Raw genomic sequence first — 17,813 nt, 5'->3', positions numbered from 1 at the left:
GAGCCCAGCCCAGGCGCTCTAGTGCTAAGTGTTCCACTCTGTCAGCCTCTTAGGCATGGTACACCTCTGCCTCAGACAGCCCTGCTCCTGGAGGGAGCCTCTGGAAGAGAAGCACCTTTTCTCCCTGAGTTTTACTGTTCATGGATCCTAGAGATGTGTGACTCTAGGGAGTGGGAAAGCATCCGCCGCCTGCTGAGGCAGCTAACTGTAGAGTTCTCTTACAAAGAAGCCGAGGAGGGGGGTTTCTTAAAGATCGAGACTATGGCCTGCCTGCTTTGTGTCCATTTCCCGTCAATGAACTAATTACCTTTGACTAGTTAGTTCTATAATACCAGGAATTCAGAATAGTTCCTGCATCATCCCACAGTACACCAAAGTGGCCTGGCCATGGTTTGCGCTACTCTGGGGAGAAGTCTGTCTTCAGACAGGGCTTGCATCTGAGTGAAGTGTTTCCAAGTGTCCCCATGCCAAGCCGACTCCTGAGACAATGAAGGAAACGCTGGTTGAGCGTTTGAGGGGCTGGCCTTGCCCCTCTGAGTGGGTCTTGTTTAGGAATGGCACATACCGCCTCTGGCCTCACCCCATGGGCTTCCTAGCCGAGAGAGGCTGGCAGGCAGTGAGGCGGCCATGTGCGGGCTCCCTTGCAGCTCTGGCCTGCAGTCCCTCCCTAGCTGCGGCATGCACAAACTTGGAGAGGTCAGGCAAGACAGACTCAGGCCTCGGGAGTTGTGGTTGCCAGGGGCCTGGCCTGTTCCTCTGCTGCCAGCCAGAGGACAAGACAGCACCTAGAGCTGGATGCCTTGTGTGCAGACATTGCTGGGACACTGTCATTGTTAATGAGGGTCCTTCATTCACTGCCCTTTGTCCATAAGGCAAATTCTAATAAAGTCTTAGGAACACAGAATCCTGATATTTACACACAAGTACTGGGGTGCTAGTCAAACTTTGGTTCCCAATTTGAAGGTGCCGCCTGTTTCATACTCTGTGTTGGCATAGTTGACCTCACATGAAGGGAGCTGAGCCACAAACCACTTTCTCATGTTATTCCAAGAAATGTGTGCAGGTATTCAGTGCAGAACTTCACACTGATACGGAACACCAACTGTGAAAAGTCACCTTGCCATCCCCAGCTCTGTACAGCTAAAGGACCAGCTTTTCCAAATCTAAGAAAATATGGCAGGTTCAAATGCATTAGAAAATGGATTGACAGGATTTGGAGTTACACAGGGACCATGATCTTCAGCCTGCAAGTAATTTGGGTTAAGGAGCAAAACCAAGCAGGTGCTGGGTGACAGCCTGAGTCCTGGCTAGGGAAAGCATGCACAAGCACCTCTGTCCTCTGAAGGCTCCCAGGGATCTGCCACAGTCACTGCCTGAACCCAGGGCATGAGGCCTCCCAGGGATGAACCCTAGCAGGTTAACTCTCAGGTCTGGTGCAGTGTACACACCTTGTCCCCTGGAGCATGCTGAGAGGGCTGGCTTCTTCAGAGGCACCATGTAGTCTGACCCCTGTGGCTTGGCATGACTCCTGCTTTTCTTGTGAAGGGCTGATGGCTGTTTAACAATGTAGGTACCAGTGTACCCTTTTTTTTCTGAAGGACCAGGCTCTTTCCTGGGCTGTTTGCTTCCATTCTGGGCCATAGGCTTGTGGTGCTTCTGTCCAACAAGGACAACTGGGTAAGTTGTAGACTAGCCCAGAATTAGGAATTTTGAGGTGAAGATGGAAGTGATTGTGGGGGTGGGTATTTGGAAGTTTTCCCCATACAAATTTATCCATGAGGAACCTACTCAGTGGACATGTATACCTCAGGGCCATTTACTCTTGTGATTTAGTAGCACATGGGAAGATAAGGCTCATTTGCTTCTAGCTGAAGGATGAGCAGGGCTCCAAGGCTGAGCTGCTGTCTTGGGCCTGGGATGATCAACCCTTCCTCTGGCACCTGTGCCCTCCTCCTGGAATCAATGCTAATTTACTGGTTTTCCTTCGGGAGAGTCCCCAGTCGTCCTGCACCCCCATGGCCACCTCAATCAGGCAGAGGGAGCAGTCAACACCTAGCAGCTAAGGTGAGCATCTGGGGACCTTTGCTTCTTAGTTCACTGTGGCTGACATAGCTCATGTAACCTTTTTATACCAGAGCCATTGGAGACATCTCAACTACAGTTGTTTTAAATGCTTTTTGATGGGGAATGCCAGGCAGCATTTGAAGCAATGTCAAAATAGCAAGAGTCAGGTTCAAGGTGTTTGTATGTACACAGCCGGAAGGTAGGGGAGGTGTGGATCAACGTTCAGATGACGATCTATCGGGGTACTGTCTAGCTTCCCTTAGATGGGCATGTTCTGATGTTGCTCACATCTGATCCACGCAGATTAACTTCTGGGGCTGGATTCTTCCAGAGTCACCCTAAAGAGAATTATCAAAGGGCCTGACAGACCCGAGTGCCTGCTCTTCTTGGAGACTCGGGTTTCTTACATACAAACAGCTGACATCCCAGACCTCTAGAACCAAGGGGAGTGAGGACTCATTCCCTAGAGAGCCTCCGCCTGGCTTCTGATTCACTACTACCCATGTCAGGTCTACTGTGAAGAGTCTCATCAACCTATTGACTTTTCTTGTTTTTGCAGTCCTTTAAATCCACAAATGTATATGCTTTATTTTATATTATTTATTATGTACATATGTCTCTGCTATTAGTATATCATCTGTGACTAAGACACTGTTTTGAAGCCCCTCATCCATTGAGCCTAGGGTTCTGTTATCCCTTATTGGGTGAGAAGGTGGTGGTATTTTTTGTTTAAAAGGAAAAAAACAAACATATTGCTGCTCTTACACCAGCTTCTTTCATTGCCTTACCCCAACCCATTCCTGATGGCCAGTATCTGGGAGGCAGATAGAGGCAGAGCACCACGAGTTACTGCAGAAGTGGTTGTGGTGATTGGGTCTCTTCCCTGTGCAGTGGTAGCATATGGCTGAGACCAGAGCCTCCTTCCTCATCCACACCCAAGCCAGATCAACTTTCTAGTCCCAAAATGATGGCTTCTACTGCTAACCTTGCTTTGCAGAATCTATCTGCAATGGAAGCTGCCCATGTAGGCTCTGAACATGCTTCTTCCTGGTATTATGGCCCAGATACCAACATTGCCTTGGGCCTAAGGTAAACCCTGCTGTCTGATCCCGCCGTACCCGTCTCATGGCGCGCACTTCATACATTTGAGCAGTGGCATCAACAGGTCGCGTGCACACACGTCATAAGCTGTCCTAACAGAAGCATTTATAATTCAAATGTTGTAGATTTACAATACCTATTTATTTGTACCAAATTATTTGTAAATCTTGTGATTGTTTTTAAAAGGTTTTGTTTATTTCTATTATTAGATAAATGATTTTCTGTTCACCCTTTTAGCAGCTGTGTGTTCCCTCTTTCCTCTGTGTAACACCAACCATTTTTTATTCGGCCTTGGTCCCCTGCCCGATTACATGGCAATCCTTGTGGGAAAGCTTGGACTGAATCACATCAGGGCATCTCCTTTGGACAGACGCTGCAAAGTCTCATGGTCACAGAAATGCAAGCTGAGTGCCTCTTTGCTACAGCCTGGTATACAGCTGGTTTGGGGATTGTTCTTCCAAGGAATGAGGTTTGCCCCACCAGCTCTTCCCTAGACAAAAGTAGAAGTATCCATTTTACTTGCCTAGTGATACTCAGCAGCTAAGCAAATGGAAAAACTAGGTTTTCCTTGGCAGTAACAAAGGCTTCTTTGTACAGGCTTCCTCGGTTGGCTCTTGAAGATGAAAATGACTATTTAGCTCCTCTAAACCCGTGAAGAAAGTCAGTTCATGGGTGAAGCACCTTCAAGTGATACAAGGCCACAGGTATAGAAGGCATATTAGATGTTCTTCAGTAATTGAGAATGACCCTCATCTTCTGTTGTCACTTGGGTGACAAGACCCACAACATTGGGATGAGTCTCAAGGTGCTTGGGGAATCCACTAATTAGCTGTTACTTTCTGAAATTTTTTATTTTTATTTTACATTCCAAACAAGCCCATGCTCTGAGGACCAGGCTTCTAGTGGCTTGAGTCTCTACTGCATTTGACCACAGCATCTGTTTTACTTAACATGTGTCCTTGGTGGGAACATTTCAGTGGCATATTGACAAGAATGGCTTCAAAACCTCTCTGTCTGGACACTTCCTGGAAGGAGAGTGAATATACCTATATCCTGGTCAAGTGCCTAGCTCACTTTCCCTAGACTTGGGGCACAGAGCATCAGGGCAGGAAAATGGCCACAGCACATGCCCTCTGTGCTAACTGCTGTAGTTGGGTCTTAGTCTAGACAGCTCTTGAGATGGGAGCATTAGAAAATGTCAAAGAGTATGGAGAGAGTTGTGCTGTGAGAAACCCTGGTCCACCTGTGGGTCCCTTTGCCCATTCATTTCTGAGCTTTGTTAAGCTCTGCTTCAAGGAAACTGATACCAAGCAGGAGGAGGACGCTCTAGGGCAAGTGGCAAAATGAACTTTCCCTGGCCCGGCGTTGGTTTCTGGCAACTTGTACTCCTTTTTTGCGGTGCTGGAGATCCAACCCTGCACATGCCAGGCAAGTTCCACCACTGAGATACACTGCCCTCCTAGTTTTACATTTCTTGAAGGCAATGGAATCTAATGGCATATCCCTCATTAAAGTCCAAGAAGTTTAATTAGATTACTAATTACTCTTTTGCTATGTGATTTTTTTTCTGCCGAGGGTCTCATATCTGTGCTCCTAAGTTCCAGATATGAGCATTCTGTATGTCCTACGATAAAGGAATTGGTTATATTGCCCTTGTCTTAAGTTGGACATGTCGTATTTTGTCCTAGCAGATGACCTGAAGGGGAATAAATGCTGGGCTGTGGTGAAGTGCTACCTGCTGTGTTAGTGGCTCTGAGGTCCTGAGACTGAGCTCATTTCCACATCAGAGTTTGGCAATCACATGCTTAAATTACATACCTTCAAATCCAGGGTTAACTCTGCTAAGAACCTCTCAGAGGCAGGCAGATCTGTGACTTCAAGGCCAGTCTGATCTATAAAGCAAGTCTAGGACAGCCAGGGCTTGTTACATAGAGACCCCCTTCTCCCCGGGGGGCTTGGGGAGGGGAGAAACTTTCTCTTAGTAAATGTGTAGATACTGCGAAGGTTTGCTTGTAAACTCTCATGGAGACAGTGTGTGCAGTGCACAGGCTCCTGGCCTTACTCCAGCCCTCAGGTCCCCTACAGGCCCCCTGGGAAGAGCGGAGTGTCAAACAGCTCCCTGCTCTTATAGCAACAAGATGGCGTTTGGGTTCTGTAAAGAAACCTCAAATGGCCAGGCTCAAAACCGGGAATTTTATTTAGTTGGAAAAATATTGATTACTTTACATGCAGTGTCCAAGTTTGGATTGGTGTTCAGAGTTGAGTTGGGTGTAGTTTCATGTTTTGGCTCTAAGAGGAACTTAGGGGACTGTGTGCGCTCACGCATCATTTCACAGTGGGAATGTGTCACGAGGCGACCTCACAGGAAGAGCATGGCATGAGTACTCACAAACCAGACAGTTGCAACAGCAGACAACAACTTTATGGGGCCACTGTAATATGCCTGGTCTGTTGTTGACATGCTGGGATGGCACATGGCGACATTTCATTTCTTTTTTTTTTTTTTTTTTTTTTTTTTTTTTTTTTTAAAGATTTATTTATTATATGTAAGTACACTGCAGCTGTCTTCAGACAGACCAGAAGAGGGCATCAGATCTCTTTAAGGATGGTTGTGAGCCACCATGTGGGTGCTGGGATTTGAACTCATAACCTTTGGAAGAGCAGTCGGTGCTCTTACCCACTGAGCCATCTCTCCAGCCCGACATTTCATTTCTTGCAATTACTGTTTTGTTGGACACCATTACACTGTTGTCGCCATAAGTTGAGAAGCAGGTGAGAGTGACAAGGAAAAAAGCTGCGTGTTTTGTAAATGAATATTCTTTCTAGATCTGCTTCCTGTTACTTCTGGACAGCCGTGGGGAGGTTAAGTGCTGTTGCCCTGTTAGTAGAGGTGTGTGGCAGGCAATGCTGGTCTGCAATCATTGGGCTCTGCTTTTTGATGCCGCACGCATGTAGATCATCTATGCAGCTCACTAGCATGCATGCATGTAGATCATCTATGCAGTTCACTAGCATGCATGCATGTAGATCATCTATGCAGCTCACTAGCACGCACGCATGTAGATGCATCTTACTACAATGCATGCTTTTGTTTCATCTTTGGTAAGGATCCAGACTCGGGCATCCCAGGTATATGATCTGAGAAAGAACTACAAGAGAAGCTGATTCTAGTCACCAAGAGAAAATGCCATGAGAAACTAAGTACTGAGGGCCTAACTCTCAAACCACATGGGGAGGGAGGCGGCGGACAGTACAGCTGGAATGTAAAATGGGATCTAAGTTCCCATTTTCCCACCGTCAGAAAGAAGTTAAATAGTTTCCATGGCACGGAATGTGAGTGCAGTTCCTGTCCTAATACAGACTTAAATATGCAGTTGTTTACCTCGGGCTATTTGTGGTGAATAAGCAGAGGATTTAAAAGTGCCCCAGAAGCCTTGGAAAAATTGCAGGACTTTAAAGTTGTTAAACAAACAAGTCTGCTTTATAAATATCTAAGCATGGACATGCTACTTTTAAATCAGAAATGTAGCTGCACACACACAAAGTGACTTACAGATTTGCAGCTCAGTTATTCTATTTCTATTTTAAACAAAATTTAACAAGCAGCTTGAAGGGGGCATAGCTTACTCCACAGACCTCTGCAGATCTGTGCTTATGGTGAAAGAGAATCTTGGGTAGAAAATAAACATCAGATTTTCTCTGCCTCAGATGTTTCTGAGACACTCAATGTTCTCCTGGAGCGCCTTTGTGGATGCATGCATGAGGTCGTTGCTGTGGCCATGAGACCCAGTGGGACTGGGAACACCTGGGTGGGTCCCTAGTGCCACACACGCCAGTCTTGGGAGCTCAGTCTAGCACTGAGGATTCGTCAATCCCGGTGCTCTACAGGCCTGAAAACTAAGGATTCGTCAATCCCGGTGCTCTACAGGCCTGAAAACTAAGGAGCGTTTTCAGAATCCCTAGGAATGGTTTCCAAGAGTGACAGAAGGGCTGCCATTTTTACCTTTAAATCATTCAGACTTAGGAAAACAGTGAAGAAGTTTACAGACAAGTCATGTTTTGCATTCTGAAATGTCCAGTCACCGCTGCTCAGTCACCTGCCCTGGACAGACCACCCCGCACATCCAGGGCCATGTAGGAGATCACCAGCTGGTCCACCCCAGAGCCCTGCTCCTTAGCAGCTCCTTCTGGTGACTCAAGATGGATTTCTTACGACTGTGTGCTCTTCACAGCCACTTGAAGTGCTCGCTCGCTCGCCCTCTCGCTCTCCTGGTGAGTCGCCTGGCTGACAGTGTCATCTAGTGTGTTGTATCCACACAACACAGTAAAACATGGAAAGCAAGCTGAGTGATGTCCACCTCTGCTCTAAGGAACGCACACATGCAAGGTGACTCTGCAGTGTCACATGCCACACAGAGGTGATCTGGACTTGAGAAGGCTTAGCATTGTCAAACTAGGCAACATCCTCAATGTCAATTAAGATGAGAATAATTAGTAATTAGGGTGGTCATGATAGTCTCTAAATTTTAGGAACAGAGATGATAACTAATAGTCCACGTCTATGTCCCAGAGAGTTCAGTCAGAATGCCCGTTACTTGGAATGCCTTACTGTAAAGTTTGTGAAAGCTGTGTGGCTACAGGCCTTGGCTGAGTCGCTGAGCTCTGTCCCGTACTCTTCAAATGAAGACCTCACAGCAAGCCAGGCATGGTGGTGCACACCTTTAATCCCAGCACCCTGGAGGCAGAGGCAGGCACATCTCTGTGAATTCATGGCCAGCCTGCTCTACAAACTGAACATGTCCCAGGACAGCCAAAGCTATAAAGAGGAACTTTGTCTTTTTGAAAAACACCCCAGTAAAAAAATCCTTATACCTATGAAACACTGTACATATGAGCATGTTTTTTTAACTAAAAGTGATACAGATATAGTTAGCAATTTTGAAAATGCATTTCTCTTAAAAGAATACCAACCCTAAAGCCATTTGAAGAGCAATGACTGGACAGCAGATGCGTTCTACACAAGGGCCCATGTCAGCATCAGACAGACACTTTACTGAGTTCTAGAGCAGCCAGTGCCCTAGTAACCAGGGCCAAGAATGGAAGAAAGCAAATGAAAGTTGAAGTGTGGATCTGTAAAACTATTCCAAGTATGGACAGCCCCCTGCACTGCAGAGCAGTCACAGCCTCTGTGTTTACAGGCTCTTGCTTTACTCAGAGCAAGAGGTCGTTCCCACAGTCACGTGAACTAACTGGCTCTGCTGTACCTTCTGCTGTAGCCCTCCTTCCCACCTGTGGCCGGAAGGAGGGTGCGTCTGCAGGTCACAACGCTGAAGGCGGCTCTGGCTCTGGCTCTGGCTGCAGCAGCGGCTCTGCCTGAGGAACCTGCTCCTTTGTTCTCTTTAGCTACAATCTCCAAAAGGATTGCTTTTATATAGCAAAAAGCATTTGTGCTACCAACTTTTAAAAAATGTAGCAAGGATGAGGACTTCTGCCTCAAATTCAAATCCCCATAGTCTAGAATCACCTACAGCAAGGAAACCCACAAAGGCACCAACTGACACAGCAGCAGCCTCTCCAGGGCCACCAAGGAAACCCAAAAGCTAACGGAAGGAAATTTGACCTCAACAGAGGTCTGACTATACTTGATAATGAAAGCATGTATTTCTCCACTGATAAACCACACTGTAATGCACTGGACACGTGGGGTTTGGAGCAGTGGTACAGTTTGTGACAGCATCTGTGTACCTCCACTTCCCTCAGGTCCCCATGGCTCTGCTCAGAAACCCTTTACCACCTTCATGCATCCAGAGGACACGCTGACAACGAGAGACACAGAAAACCATCACAAGCCACATGGTGCCGTTGGCTCGTCGTGCGCTCCACCTGCCTTTACCTGTTCTTCCTCTACAGTTTCAAACCGTCTGCAGAGAACAGACACACAAAACTGAAGTAGCTATGATTAGAATTATTTAAAGCCTTCGGAAACTTTCCAAACTTTCCAGGACTTCTGATGGAGTCCTCCCACCCTCCCTAACAGAATCCAAACAAGGCCGCCCCTTGCCCCGTGAGTCCGTCAGACTTGATGGGTGCTCAGGGTTTCTAGTCTGCCTTCTTATTCTTCCTCTTCCTCTTCCTCATCATCATCTTCATCATGGCAGTGTGTGATCTCCTGGGGAGCCAGTGGGAAAAGGTTGGGGGGCTTGATCTCGCTAATGGACCTCGTAAGCTGGTGTCGCTTATAGTCAGTGTCTTTGAAATCCACTGACGTGCGGTTGCGCGTGGCAAGAGGGGACTCCATCTCATTGATATCCACATGTGTGTGCTCCACCGTTGACTCGTGCGGCATCTAGAGCAGAGCAGACACTCAGGCTGCAGGCAGAGCGAAGGTGAGTGCTGTCCTCCCTGCCCTCCTTTCCCGAGCACGAGGACCGGAGCTTTGACTCACTCAACTCCCTATAGCATGAAAATCAGTAACAGAAAGCCCTACACTCTACTTTTATACTTCCCCAACCGTCCTGGCCTGCAATAGCAGGATCAGGAAATACATATAACAATGGAGTCTTTTTTTGGAGACAGGGCCTCTCAATGTAGCCCTAAATCAGAGAATCACTGCTTCCTTGGCACCAATACACCCTGCTCTTTTTCCCAAAGATTTATTTATTACATGTGAGTACACTATAGCTGGCGTCAGATCTCATTACAGATGGTTGTGAGCCACCATGTGGTTGCTGGGAACTGAACTCGGGGTCTCTGGGAGAGTAATCAGTGCTCTTAACCGCTGAGCCATCTCTCCAGCTCCGCTTTTTTTCTTTCTTTTTTTTAAAGACAGGGTCTCCTGTGGTTGAAGCTGGCCTTGAACTCCCAATTCTCCTGCCTATGCTTCCCTAGAGCTCAGATTACAGGCCAACTCTTCAGCCCCTCTATGGTGCATCTTAACTGTCAAAAGTGACACTACTCACCAGGACATGGGCAGCTCTGAAGAGGTAGCTGAATGGGTAATAGAGCAGGTTGATGAACGACGCTGCATAGAGATCGGCGTAGCGCATCACCTGGCTGGCAAAGAGAGTCTGCCGGGAGCCGCTACGGAACAGGCTTCCCATCATCCCATAGCACATGTCCATGTCATGAGTTACTTTCTACAAAAAAAAGTTCTCATCTTAGGCAACTATTTGTTGGTTACCAGCTATATACAAGTCCCTGCATAAAATCAAACATGAAAATGGCTCAGACAACTGATTTCCCATGTTCTTTCCCAAATCCCATCTGGATACCTTAATCCGTCTCTGGATGGAACTAATGTCCGGGCGCTCGTTGCTACTGCTGTCCAGGTGCCTGGGAACAAGAGGAAAGCACAGTGAAGATCTCTAGGAGAGCACAGTCCCCATGTCACTCTTGGAGAAGAAGGTGGTTTGGAGCATTGAGTTGTGGAGTTGGGAAACTTACTTGTAGAGTTCAGCCAAGAAAATATCCAAGCTTTGAAGTTCTTCAAAAAGTGCTAGTTAAAGTTTGGAAAGGAAAAAAAGACATTTTACACAAATCAAGCAAAAGTACCTTGTAAATGATGGCTTTTACATCATGTTCAAACTACTGAAATTTCAGACATGACCAACAAGTACAGCTTGGGTCTATCACGCCACAGCCACGTATATATAAATCCCTGCAACTCCGTCATCCCACATGGTCTCACCAGTTTCCTTTTAAACTGCCTTCTTCATACTTAAAAGCCACAGCCCACGACTCCCCCTTCCATCTGAGTGCTCATCCTGGGCTTCCAAATTATCAATTTTTAATCCCTTGGGACACAGACTCCAAATTCATAGTTCGACTTAAAAAAAAAAAGTTGTGTGTGGATGTGTATGGCTTGCGCATATGTGTGGTGTGTGTGAGGTCAGAGGACAATGTGGGCATCAGTTCTCACCATGCAGATTCTGGGGACTGAGCTCAGGTCAAGTGCAGCAGCATACACCTTTAATCACTGAGCCCTGATGGTCCGGAGCAAAGGACTAGGAATTAGGTGACTTGTCTAGTGTCACTGCTCAACTGGGCTTCTAAACTCCACAGGCGAGAAGTGTAAAATGTGTGGGCAGCATCAGTCAGCATCAACCACAGGCTCCCTAGGCTCCCAAGAGAACCACACCTCCTCTATCTATTAAACTTCTATCATCTGTGCAGTCAAGAAGAGCCGTTCTGATGGTGTTCTGCCACTGAGAGGAACCGCCATCATTTCTTTTCTGTATAAGTCCTCAGTTGAGCCCAACTTGGCCTTGGAAACTATTGTCACTCCCATTTTCACATATGGGAGAATAAGACCCAAGGTGCATGCAGATTCTGAGTAGAGGAGCCAGAGTTCCCATTGACATAGATCACTCTGGCAGAGCTGGTAACTCTTACCACAATGAGAGAGGCGCCCTAGGATAGATAGAGAACCTGCCTATCAGATGCCTTTATGTAGCCACCTGAGCCCAGCTGAAGGGTGGGCACCACACAGCACACACTAGGTGGCTCGGCTTATGAGCGTAACTTGGCCTCTGTCTTGACAAATATCCAGTTATTAGCATTCAGAGCCATTGCTGCCCCAGAATCACAAACAGGGACGTGTGGGCCACAGACTGAAGTGGACGTCGCAGTTCACAAACTGTTACTGTAATTCATTTCAGGGCGGAAACCTATGCTACCTCAAAGGGCTTTGAAAAATCTCAGCAGTATACACATGCACATGCCTGTGCACACATGCACACACACACACACACACACACACACACACACACACACACTCCAGAGTTGTGTGAAATGACTGAGTAATGTTTCTCTAAGAGAATCGAGTCCAAGCCATCAGGTAAGGCAGATGTGTGGCAAAGATCTGAACAAAGAGGGGCAGCCCTTACAACTTTTGTCAGTCCAAACGTGCAGCTCCTGGGCAAGCTCAGGAATCACCAAGAAAGTTCTCCACCCTTGCCGTTTCTTTGACTTCAGAATGTCTCCAAAAATGTGATCTCCAATATACAAAATGTCTTTGCCCTTAGCTCCCAACAGGTCACAGATTGTATCAGATGAACCTGAAAGGGGCAAATAAGAATGTTTCTATATTAAAGAACGCATTCAAAGCACCACAGCTATATATATGCTAAAGAAATGTATAATTATGGGAAAGAGGAGCCTTTCTTAAAGACAAAGGTTAAGCTCTACTGTGTAAGAATTCCAGGAAGACAGTCTCAGAACCCCAGAGCTGGGCTGGAGACTGAGGCAGCGGTGCAATAGTACACAGCACGTGAGAGGCCTCGGGTCAGTCTTCAGAGCCACCACATGGGCCGTGGCCAGTTCTCAGCATAGACTTATCATTAAGTTGGCTCTTTTCAACTGCTTCTGACTCTTGACATTAAATGCAGCTATGTGGGCTTCTGGAAAGTCCTTTAAGAAAAAAATATCCCCAAATGGTTTCAGAACATTGAGACAAATCCTCAACAGAGGACAGAAGGATCTTTTAGTAAAAATAAAAGTTAACGGCTTTCACTGCAGATGACTCGGGAGACGACATTTCTGGTCCTGAAGCACTGTTTGGTGGGACTGTGCCGAGACTCTTCACAGAGAAGCCAGAGCTCACTGTGCAGATGCGCCCAGAACAGGGAGCCCGAGCGCTCACCTCCTGAGTAGACGATGCCGTGCTGCAGGGGGCCCGTGTAGGTGCCGATTTTCAGTTTTCCAGTTTTCTGGATAGGGAGAATAAAGACGGAAATCTCATGGCATTTGATCACGCTCTCTCCCATGAGGCTACCTGACCCACGCACCCACTCTTCTCAAGGAGCTCTGTCGGGCTAGGTCAGGCAAGACCAAAACTCCCAATATCAAGAGAGAAGTTATGGCCACTAAGTTACAAGAGGGCAGTGGGAAGGTGAGCAGAAGGCTCATATCCCAGAACACATCGCCTCCTCTACTTACAGTGTCCACCTGACGCAGTACCGTGCCTTCTCCAAAAAAGAGTGGTTTCCGTGCATCCACCAAAATCAGATCAAAGTAAGACTGCCACGGCCGATGGGAGCTCCCCGGCTGGTGGGACAGAATCAGCAGAAGCTACGTCACTGCACCCTCATATTTAATTTCATCAAAGACAAGGAATTTTAAAATAAGATTTTTGGAAGCTGACAAGTGTGAGTAATAAATGGCTGTGATAATTTCGACAGTTTGAAATCTCTGAAGTATAGTAACTTATTTCACAGTACTTTTAAACATGAAGTTTGAGAAAACCTAGGCAAATGCAAGGTACAATTCAAGGGACAAACTGGGGAGGTTCCATCTGTTCTTAGAACAATGGCTCTAGGTCGACACTGGCCTCAGCTCATCCCAAAATGGCATTTATGCTAACACTCGGCATTCTGAGATGGAACTATGGTGCTAACCTTTTTAAACCAACCTGAAGGGTGCTACACAGTGTAATTCTGGTGTTTGCTGAAGCTTACTCACGGAAGTCTACGGTTAAAACTCTGGAGTGAGTGACTAAGCTGGAATCTTTGTCCTTTAATCTAAGAGTAGCCATACTACAGAACGACTTCTAAATACCAAAGTTTACTGCTTTCTTGGCATAACACTCAACAGTAACTATGTAGAAACTGTCAAGAATATTCACATTGACATTATGTTTCTGTTAAACTAGTATCACCCTCAATCTATGACTCCTCACAACAAAACAATTCTGCTTAAAAACTTGTTTTGATCCTATTCAGTACAGATCACATAAATACTCATTTTATTTCTATCTAGTAAATATTTAGATGACTATAGATTTTTACATCTGCCAGCCCTGGATGAGCTTTTTCAATGCTGATCACACACCAGGTCTTCTAAAACTACGATTCTCTAGGATTCTGAGCACTGCGTCCCTTTAGTGTTCTAAAATTATTAAATGTATTCATTATTAGTTAACACAAGGCATAGTAAATTAGCTTAAAATGACATATATTAAATTACTATAATACCTTGGGGCCATGTGGGAAATCAAACAGGTAAGTCATGATTTTCTGGGGAGAAAGAAAGGTTCACATGTGACTTCTGCTCAAGACATACACAAGCTTTCTAAATGTAAGATTAACCGCATTCTTATTTTCTCCATAGCTTATGAAATCATGGCAAAGGAAGTTAAAAACTAATGTTCCGTCAGACAAAGGGGCAGCTGGCTTCTCAGGAAGGACACAGCCTCGTAGGTGTTTCTGCACACATTCACCCACCTACCCCATGCAGCTCTCCTGAAGTCATGTGTGGAGATTAAAAACACTGAAGGGCTTGAAAGATTTTTATCGCCTTGCATTACGGGATTTCCAACAGCAAGGGGATGTGAAAGAAAGGGTGTGATTTCTCAGATATAGATACATAATGTTCTTGAAAAGTAGAGAAGCCATTATATTATCATAAACCTTTTAAATAACTGCATAATTAAAATTTTTAAATAGCTACTATAACAGTCAAAAAAGGATGCTCAGGAAAACCTGCAGGAACTCCAGCACAACCGTCATCCTATCTTCTTCTACGCCCTCCCCACTGTCTTCAGCATCCTCTGGGAGCACCCCACCCTGGGTAAGCACCCAGACACTACGTACTTACATCTGTGTATTTGTAGTCACTGTTAGTGGCAAGAAACACTTTCCCCACTTCCTTCATTCGGCTCAGGAGCAATGGCAGCTTGCCCTGAAACGGAGAACGGTGACGGTGACGCGGGGTCAGTGCTGGCCGTCAGACTGTGACCCCGACCACACAGGGACGGGGCAACACGATTGTTTTAATGATTAATTGGCTGATTTCAGAAATTTGAATTTAAAAACCCACGTTATTAAGTTTTAAAAGTATTAACATATACAGTATGTACTTTACATAAATAAGTATATGGCCATTAATAAGAGATCTTTACCATCTTCATGTCTGTCTCAGCAAAGAGTTTAAATTTCTTTGTGATTCCTAAAGTATGGGATTTAAGTATACTGAAGTTCAGAAGTTAATTTTCAAACTGTACCAAAATTCTATATGAAGATTATTAAATATGATGCTACTGTACACACTGTGGCTTAATAAAAACTTTGCAGTGTATAACGAAAGGTACAGGTGCTACCTAGAAATATCCACACTCAACTGAAGAAAAAAAAAAAACAAAACAAGGAAATTCTAATAGCTGATGTGCCCAGAAACAAAAACGCCACTTTTCACCAAAAGGTTCCTTTGCACACACTGGGTCCAACTGTTTAGTGATCTTTCTTGAAGCAATAAGGGAAAGAGGGTGGGGGTTGGCGGGGGAGGCAGGTGGTGTTTTGACAGGAGCAGAAGGGATGGTGATATAAACCTGGAGACATTATTACTGTATTCTGTCTTTATAGAAGAGTTAAGTTACTCTATCTTAGGATTTCCTATGTGGATAAATGTGCTTTCTTCCTAATTTATTTTTAATTATCAATCTATGTGGGGTATGTGCACGTGCATGGAGGTGCCTGGTGGAGGCATCGGGTCTACCTGGAGCTGGAATCACAGGCAGTTGTGAGCCACCTGATATGGTTGCTAGGACTTGAACTCAGGTCTTCTGAAAGAACAACAAATGTTCTTAACCACTGAGCTATCTCTCTACCCCATGTAAAATTTAACAAAATGAAGCACAGTCCTGGAACTCATACCCAAGACTTTGCACACACATGCATGTGCTCTGCCAGTGCTCCACAAGCAGACATGACTTCATGATTTAAACAGCTGAGCCTCACAGGACGCTGTGATTATACACATACACACGCACATGTACACTTCCTGTGTTCCACAGACATTCATGTAATAATAACATTAACACTGCATCATAACTATAAAAAGTTTTCAGATTAGTAAAATATACTATGACCCCTCATATCTTAAAGCTGTGCTCATTTCTTTGCTAACAGGGTAAAGACACTTAAGTCAGAGTCGCACTCAGTTTCAGTGGATCATCTGCGGTGCTGAGATGTGGGTGTGAGTCTTGGCCAATGATTGACCTCCCAATTGTGTGACCTGCCACGTAACATTTAAGCATTTCTTTCTTCTACAGTGTCTGTATCTATAAAAAGTAAGAGCAGCGTCTAACTCCTAGATGAAGATTATATGAGACATCAATCACGCATGGTGATGTGCACACAGTACCCTTTAGATGTGATCATTAGAGCTAAAACATTAAATACTGAGTCTTCTTATTTCTCAGAAAACAGGGAAAACAAGTGAAACTGCACGCTGGAAGACATTTTTGTGACTAAGCTGCAAGTGTCTTTCATTGTCTCTGTCATGATAAACAGGCCCATCCGTCCTGCACGTCTTTAAAGGCAGAAAGAGCCACATGCAGACTTATTTCCTCTTCGATACTTACATCTTTGACGACATACTTCTCAAGATTTTCAACTGTCTTTTCCTTAAGGGAGCCCTAGAAGAAAGAAAAGGAACTAAGAAAAGAATAAAACCAGGGGTTTGTTTCCTTTTTTATTTTTGACATTCTTGCTCGATAGCCCCGGCTGGCTCATCTTCCTGCCTTAGCCCCCAAGTACTAAGACTACAGATTTAGGACATCATGTCCATCTCACAAATCAAGGTTGTTTGTCTGAGACAAAGCTTTATTTTGTAAACCAGGCTATCCTTGAACCTGTACAGTGTCTGGGACTATGGAGTACACCACTACACTTGACCTATAAATCCTCTGTTAACTTTTACTAGAAAATTTGTGTTGACTTTCAAACAAATAAATATTCTGTTTACCAAAATGTAAAATGTTAAACAAAAAAGACTTCAAATATAAAATTAATCACATTTTAAATAGAAAACTACAACTTTTCATAATTTATTGAAGTTTATAGTAAATATAAATCTAATACTAACTAGGAGGAGTTATTTGAACAAAATCTAAATGCACCACCATACACAAAAGATGTAAGTATAATTTCATATACTAAAATCCTTCTAAATATTTTTCAGAAATGCAAACAATAAAACTGAGAAGCTGGGCCTCCGGACTGAGGAAGGCTGTCGTCCGGATGAGAATAAACACAAGAGGCAAATCCCTCTTAAGCTCCTTTTAAAAGTGAAAAAAAAAAAAAGGCTTTTAAGAGGATTTATTTTTCTGTTAATGTGAATGAGTAAACGTTTTGCCTGCATGCAAGCCTGTGTACCAAATGAGAGCTTGGTGCCCAGAAAGACCAGAAGAGGGCGTCAGAGCCCCAGCACTGCAATTACAGGTGGCTGTGAGCTGCTGTGTGTGCTGGGAACTGAACTCAGATCTTCTGTGAGAGCAGCCAGTGCCCTTAACTCGGAAGCATCTCTCCAGCCCCTCTCGACTTTCGTTTTAAAAAGAAGGAACATTCTGCTCTACTTGCACATGTCCACTGCAAAGTTAGTATCAGAACGCAGATGTGTGCTGGAGAAAAGGCGGGTAAAGCAGCAGCTTCTAAATACCTTGTAATGGACCCAGTCCACCGCATCTCGTACGTCCTGGAACATACTTCTGTAGGACATGAAGAGGTCGCCATCTTTAAATCCTGTGTCACAACTACAGAAGGATGAAAAGAACATGACAGACTGTGAATGAAATGCTCAAGGGACCCAAAGGTTCCCCATCACGGTGGTACAGGCTGAGGTTAGCTAGAAACTGCTCCCTAATCAAAATGCAT

The 17,813-nt window shown here is 45.1% G+C and overlaps 1 protein-coding gene across 3 annotated transcripts in view; it reads right to left on the bottom strand.

Moving 5' to 3' along the window:
• Nucleotides 1-9,110: 9,110 nt before the first annotated feature.
• The window catches only part of Nt5c2 (5'-nucleotidase, cytosolic II), a 73,655-nt gene continuing 64,952 nt past the window's right edge, over nucleotides 9,111-17,813 (bottom strand). For all 3 annotated transcript variants that reach the window (XM_052184367.1, XM_052184378.1, XM_052184387.1), the window contains 11 exons: nucleotides 17,599-17,692; nucleotides 16,523-16,576; nucleotides 14,758-14,841; nucleotides 14,136-14,177; nucleotides 13,102-13,209; nucleotides 12,806-12,872; nucleotides 12,051-12,221; nucleotides 10,609-10,660; nucleotides 10,437-10,497; nucleotides 10,125-10,301; nucleotides 9,111-9,511 (listed from right to left, as the gene is read on the bottom strand). In XM_052184367.1, coding sequence (XP_052040327.1) covers nucleotides 9,278-9,511; nucleotides 10,125-10,301; nucleotides 10,437-10,497; nucleotides 10,609-10,660; nucleotides 12,051-12,221; nucleotides 12,806-12,872; nucleotides 13,102-13,209; nucleotides 14,136-14,177; nucleotides 14,758-14,841; nucleotides 16,523-16,576; nucleotides 17,599-17,692 — 1,144 coding nt within the window. In that variant the 3' untranslated portion in view covers nucleotides 9,111-9,277. The remainder of the gene's footprint in view (nucleotides 9,512-10,124; nucleotides 10,302-10,436; nucleotides 10,498-10,608; nucleotides 10,661-12,050; nucleotides 12,222-12,805; nucleotides 12,873-13,101; nucleotides 13,210-14,135; nucleotides 14,178-14,757; nucleotides 14,842-16,522; nucleotides 16,577-17,598; nucleotides 17,693-17,813) is intronic.

The sequence above is a fragment of the Apodemus sylvaticus genome, chromosome 1 (assembly GCF_947179515.1).
Source record: "Apodemus sylvaticus chromosome 1, mApoSyl1.1, whole genome shotgun sequence".
Classification (NCBI taxonomy): domain Eukaryota; kingdom Metazoa; phylum Chordata; class Mammalia; order Rodentia; family Muridae; genus Apodemus; species Apodemus sylvaticus.
Note: the sequence above shows the minus strand (reverse complement) of the source record. Positions and strands in the feature narration are given on the sequence as shown.